Here is a 6,536-nt window from a genome sequence, read left to right as displayed (position 1 = left end):
GATTAACTTTTCAGTCTAGGAGTGGAGGTCCCTAGGAACATCAAGGGAGAAGAGCAGAGAGCGGGACCCTACCCAGAGAAGCAGGGATGCCTGAAATGGAGGCAGAGATGATGATGTGGAGCGATGGAGCACCTGGAGACTTTAGATCCAGAGAGGGAGAGCGACTGTGTGTTGAAGACCTGGGGGGTACGGGTGAAGGATTGCATGGAGGGGATTGTAACCATGGCAATGAGACGATATACGATAGTTTGAATGTAAGACTGATGTTCTCCCATGTAAACTATCACATAATTCACAATAAAACATTTTAAAAAGAATGAAGTGGATGACAAATAGAAATGGAAAAATTGACCTTTCAAGTGGAGGGCAATGACTCCACAGAGGGAAAGTGAAGAGGAAACTTGAGAAATGTTTGGCTATCACTGTGTTACTCTCAGCAAAAGAAAGACAAGATTAGTTTTGGCAGGTTTAGGCCATATTGTGATTTGCTAGATTCAGGAATTTTTATTGATTCCGGTGGGCCTGAGTGATCATTGGAAGCTTTTTTTTGTTTTTGTTTCCATTGGCGGCTTTTGAGCATGGATGTTACATGATTGAAACTCTATTTTAGGAATATTGAACTGACTGAGATTGTAGGATGACTTAGACTATGGAAAGCAGTTCAACCATTTTAGGAAATTATTACAATGATCTGTTGTTGTTGAGTGTCATTGAGTCTTTCTCCTCACAGTGACCCTGTGTGACAGGTGAAACTGCCCCATAGGGTTTTCTTGGCTGTAGTGTTTATAGATGCAGATCGTGAAGTCTTTCTCCCATGGAGTTGCTGGGTGGCTTCAAATCACCAACTTTTGTCTTTGTTCCAGAAGTGTACTTTTGAAGTGATGTTGGGGAGAAATAATGAGAATCTGAAATAGGAGAGTTACACTGAAGGTGGAAAGAAAGGAATTAAATAGTGAAGAATCCAATAAAAGATGGAAATATTGGAGGTTCAGATATGAAAACCTATACCTGATAGAGTAATGATAGACATGAGCTGTAAGCATTCTCAGAAACCATGTTATCCAATGTCACACATATTGTGGCAGAGCTGGAGTTTGTCTGCTAACAACTGGTTTAGTATGTTCCCATCACATTACATCAGAAGATAATGGGTCAAGAGCCTCAGTGGTGAATGAAATTAGTGTGAAAAATGGGGAAGGTTACTTCTCTTTGATAAACTAAAATGAAGAACTAGTTCTGGGATATTCTGCCATTTTTCTTTTTACACACCTTTTTTCCTATTCATTTTCTATCTATCCTGTACCAGAGGTTCTGTGCAAAAGAGTTAACATAGCAGGCCTGATACTGCTATCCTTAGAAAGGCCTGTTTATAGTATCAGCTTTTGACTAGTGTCTAGAAACTTGACTGGTAAACAGATCTGTACACCAACGTAAAGTTTTTCTAAACAGCTAAGAGTGGCCCACTCTACCTATACTGGTTGTATAAAGAGAATGTAGTTTTATCCTGAGTACTTTCTTTCTTTCTGGGAATCTGGAATTTTGGTATGTGTATGTGCCTACATGACTAATCCCCAATGAAACCTTGAATACTCTCTGAAATGAGTTTTACTGGTAGACAACATTTCATGTGTGTTGTCACAACTCACTGCTGCAGGAAGTGTGTCCTTAGTGACTTCACTGGAAGAGGACTCTTGGAATCTTGAACTTATTTTCCTCTGGACTTCATCCCATGCATCTTTCCCTCACTGATTTCCCTTTACATCCTTTAGTTGTAATACATTTTAGCCATGGGTTTGTATACAGATTCCTGTAAGTTCTATTAAATTGCCAAAACTTGGGGTTGTTTTGGAGACTCCTGACACAGTTCTAAACTTTATTTTCTTTTGGAGACTTTTGCTATGAAATCTGCTTTAGGATCCTAACAGTTTGGTGTTAGAGTGTATGTAGCTATCTTCCTTGATGCCCCAGAAGGCAACCTTTATACTTGTTGAATCAAGAATGAGTTGGGTAGCCTTGGATTAGTAAATTTTTATCTCTTGGTTTCTGTAAATTAAAACAATAGTATCACTAATTGGTATCTAAATTATGCATTAGCTCTAGTGTTTGGTTGACTCCATAAGCACTGACTTGCATGAACCACTATGCCTATGTGTAACATATCATGTCCTTCTACAGGCAGACCTCCAGGTGGATAAGGAGAGACACAATTTCTTTGAGTCCTCTCTTGATTATGTTTATCAGATCCAGGAAGTTCAAGAGTCCAAGAAGTTCAATATTGTGGAGCCAGTAAGTTCTATCTATTGATGAATGGTCTAAAAATACTTAACAAATACAAAGTTTATATGGAGAACTTAAGATACAAAATTGCCGTCTCAAAGAATGTGACTAACTGTCAGTGATTAATATGGAATGTCAAGAAAGTTGTTGTTGATAAGTGCTGTTGAGTGGGGTCTAACCCATAGCGACCCTGTATACAGTTTCTGAGGAGCAGCTCATGAGCTTGAACGCCTGCCTTGTGCTTCAAACCAACTTTGCAGTTCAACGCATTAACCCACAGTGCCACACCAGGACTCTGTCAAGAAAGTAGGCCTAATGAATCGTATGGCTTATGTTTCTCTTGCTTTCTCAATAATTCTTTCTTCCCTTTACCATTTTCTTGCTCTATTACTTTTTTCTTTCTTCTTGTTTTTCCCTCACTCGTTTCTTCCCTTTTATTTTCTGCCCCCTCCCCCCCCCCCCCCCCCCATAGTTACAGGGCTTAATAGGGAAGTTAACAGGTTATATAATACAGGAACAAATGCTCATGGCATAGTTGTTTCAGTCAGTTGTTGATAAATGCCTACAGGAGATACTATTCCACAGTATACCTCAGCCTGAGGGCACTCAACTCTGCCACCTTTTGTTTTACCTCTTTCTTTTTCTTTTATTTCTCTGTTGCTTTCAGACAAACTTCTAAAAGTACCATTGTATACTAGGCACTATGCTAGGAGCTCGTGTCTCTGAAATTCAATGACTTCTCATTCTACTGTCACCTTGTTGTTGTTGTTGTTAAGTGCTGTTGAGTTGATTCCGATCCATAGCGACCCTGTATAGGGTTTCCTAGGAGAAGCTGGTGAGCTTGAACCGCCAATCTTGCAGTTCAAACGGCTTTGCAGTCTGGTGCATTAACCCACAACGCCACACCAGGACTCCACTGTCACCTTAAACCTCCTTAATTTATTGCAAAAGATGATGGACTTTAATTAGACAAGTATGTTAAATTTGACAACTTTATTTTTTTATATACTGCAGAAAAGTCTGGAAAAATCTAGAGATAATGAAACAAAAATATCCAAATATAGAGAAAGTCATGGTTACAGCATATTTCATTATAATTATTGTATCTCTTTTTCTAGCTTTATGTGCATATGTACTTATATATGTGGATGTGTGTGCACATGTGTTATATTGCACATGATCATGTGTATCTATGTGCATGTGTGTCTACAGTCACATTTGTATATACCTGTGTAGGTACTTGAGCAAATAAGCATTTATATATTTATTCAACAAACATTTATTGAGTTCCCATTATGTACCAGACATAGTGCTAGACACTGGTAATTGTTGTTATTGAGTGCTGTCAAGTCAGTTCCTATTCATAGCAACCTTATGCACAACAGAACAAAAGATGGCTTGGTCCTGTGCCATCCTCTCAGTTGCTGTTACACTGGAATCCATTGTTATTGCTACTGTGCCAATCCATCTTGTCGGGGGTCTTCCTCTTTTTCACTGTCCATCCGTTTTACAAAACATGGTGTCCTTCTCCAGGAACTGGTCCCTCCTTATAATATGTGTGCAGTATGGAAGATGAAGTCTGGCCATCTTGGCTTCTAAGGAGCATTCTGGTTGTACTTCTTCCAACAGAGATTTGTTTGTTCTTCTGACAGTCAATGGTACCTTTATATTCTTCTCCAACAGCATAACTCAGGTTAATCAATTCTTCTAAGGTATTCCTTAGAAGGTATTGCTTGGTCAGGTACACATGGAAGGTATTGCTTGGTCAGGTACACTTTAGTCCTTAAACTGATGTCTTTGCTATTGAACATTTTGAAGAGCTCTTGTGCAGCAGATTTGCCTAATGCAATATGTTGTTTGATTTTATTTTTTCACTGCTGCTTACATGAGTGTTGATGGTGGATCCAAGAAAAATGAAATCTTTGAGAACTCCAACGTTTTCTCCATTTATCATGATGTTATTTATTAGACCAGTGGTGAGGATTTTTTTTTTTTTTTTTTTTTACATTAGGTACAACCTATAATGAAAGCTGTGGTCTTTGATATTCATCAGTAAGTGTTTTAAATCCTCTTCGCTTTCAGCAAGTAAGGTTCTATCATCTGCATGAGCCTTCTTCCAATTCTGATGCCACTTTCTTCCTCATATAATCCTGCTTCTTGGATTATTTGCTTAGCATTGTTGTTGTTGTTAAGTGCCATCGAGTCGGGTCCGACCCAGAGCGACCCTGTACAGGGTTTCCGAGGGTGTAAATCTTTATGGCCTCATCTTTCTCCCACGGAGCGACTGTTAGTTTCGAACCGCTGACCTTAAGGTTCGCAGCCCGATTCGTAACCACTACACTACCAGAGCTCCTTAGCATACAGATTGAATAAGTACAGTGAAAGAATACAACCATGGTGTACACCTTTCCTGATTTTACAGCATTCATGTCCCCTTATTCTGTTCAAATGACTACCTCTTGTTCTATGTACAGGATTCTCATGAACACAGTTAAGTCTTCTGGAATACTCATTCTCCGCAGTATTGTTCATAGCTTGAATGATCCATACAGTCAAAAGCCTTTGCATAATCAATAATGCACAGGTAAATATCTTTATGATATTCTTTGCTATTAGTCAAGATCTATCTGACATCAGCATTGATAACCTTTGTTCCATATCCTCATCTGAATCCGGCTTGAACCTCTGGCAGTTCCCTGTCTATGTACTATTTCAGCCATTTTTCAATTATCTTCAGTTAAATTTTACTTGTATATGATACTAATAATATTTTCCTATGATTACTGCATTCCATTGAGTCACCTCTCTTTGGAATGGGCACACAATGTATCTCCTCCAATTGGCCAGGTAAAACTGTCTTCCAGATTTCTTGGTATAGATAAGCAAGTGCCTCCACTGCTGCAATCTTTGTTGGAAGATTTCAATTTGTATTCCATCAATTCCTGGAGCCTTTTTTTTTTTTTTTTTGCCAATGCCTTCAGTGCAACTTGTACTTTTTTTTTCAATACCCAATTAAGTAGTGATCATATGCTACCTCTTGAAATGGTTGAATATCAAAATTTTTAATATACTTTCTGCATCATTTAATATTTTGCCAAAAGAATTATTTCAGTATTGCATGTCGAGGCTTGAAGTTTTTCCTCCCTTCTTTCAACTTGAGAAATGCTGAGTGTGTACTTCCTTTTTGGTTTACTAACTCTAGATCTTTGTACATTTCATTATAATATTTTGTTTTGTTCTCGAGCTGCCCTTTGAATTTTTCTGTTCGGCTCATTTACCTCATTTCTGCTGTTCATTTTAGCATCTCTATGCTGGATATCAAGTTTCAGAGTCCCTTCTGACATCCATTTTGTTCTTTTCTTTCTTGTCTTCTTAATGACATCTTGCTTTCTTCCTGTATGATGTGCTTGATGTCATCCCACAATTCTTCTGGTGTTTGGTCATTAGTGTTGAATGCATCAAATCTGTTATTGAGATTATCTCTAATAAATTTGTGTGGGATATGATCAAGGTCATATTTTGGCTATCATAGATTTGTTTTCATTTTATTCAGCTTCAGACTGAAATTACATATGAGCAATAGATGATTTGTTCCACAGTCTGTTCCTGACCTTGGTTTGGCTGATGATATGGAATGTTTCCACTGTCTCTTTCCACAGATATACTCAATTTAACTTCTGTAAATTCTGTCTGGTGAAATCCATGTATATAATTGTCTTTTTGTTGTTTAAAAAAGGTATTTGAAATGAATAAGTCATTGGTCTTGTGTTATTGTATCATGCCATCTACAGCAACATTTCTATTGCTAAGGCCATATTTTCCTACTACTGAACCTTCTCCTTTGTTTCCAGTCTTTGCATTCCAATCACCAGGAATTGTCAGTACACCTTGATTGCATGTTTAATTAGTTTCAGAGTGAGCAAATTGGCATGATTCTTTTATTTTAACTTCAATGCTTTTAGTGGTTGGTGCATAAATTTGAATAATTGTGGTTTATACTGCTCTTCCTTGTATGTGTATGGATATTTACCTATCACAAAGAGCATTATACTCCAAGATTGCTCCTGTTAAGTGCTGTCAAGTCAGTTCCGACTCATATTGACCCTTATATGGTTTCAAAGGAGTGGATGGTGAATTTGAACCACTAACCTTGTGATTCAAACCAACCTTGCAGTCTAGTGCTTTATCTCAAATTGCCAGACTAGGACTCCCATACTTCAAGAGAGATGTTGAAATGTTTGATTTTTTTTTTTTTTTAA

General features: G+C 37.9%; 1 protein-coding gene across 1 annotated transcript in view; it reads left to right on the top strand.

Moving 5' to 3' along the window:
- The window catches only part of LOC102814344 (oligophrenin-1-like), a 673,730-nt gene that overhangs the window by 241,345 nt on the left and 425,849 nt on the right, over positions 1-6,536 (top strand). Inside the window, exon 6 of the mRNA XM_006868550.1 lies at positions 2,176-2,286. Within this exon, the coding sequence (XP_006868612.1) occupies positions 2,176-2,286 (111 nt within the window). The remainder of the gene's footprint in view (positions 1-2,175; positions 2,287-6,536) is intronic.

The sequence above is a fragment of the Chrysochloris asiatica genome, unplaced genomic scaffold, assembly GCF_000296735.1.
Source record: "Chrysochloris asiatica unplaced genomic scaffold, ChrAsi1.0 scaffold00118, whole genome shotgun sequence".
NCBI classification, from domain to species: domain Eukaryota; kingdom Metazoa; phylum Chordata; class Mammalia; order Afrosoricida; family Chrysochloridae; genus Chrysochloris; species Chrysochloris asiatica.
This window is presented reverse-complemented; position numbering and strand designations above follow the sequence as displayed.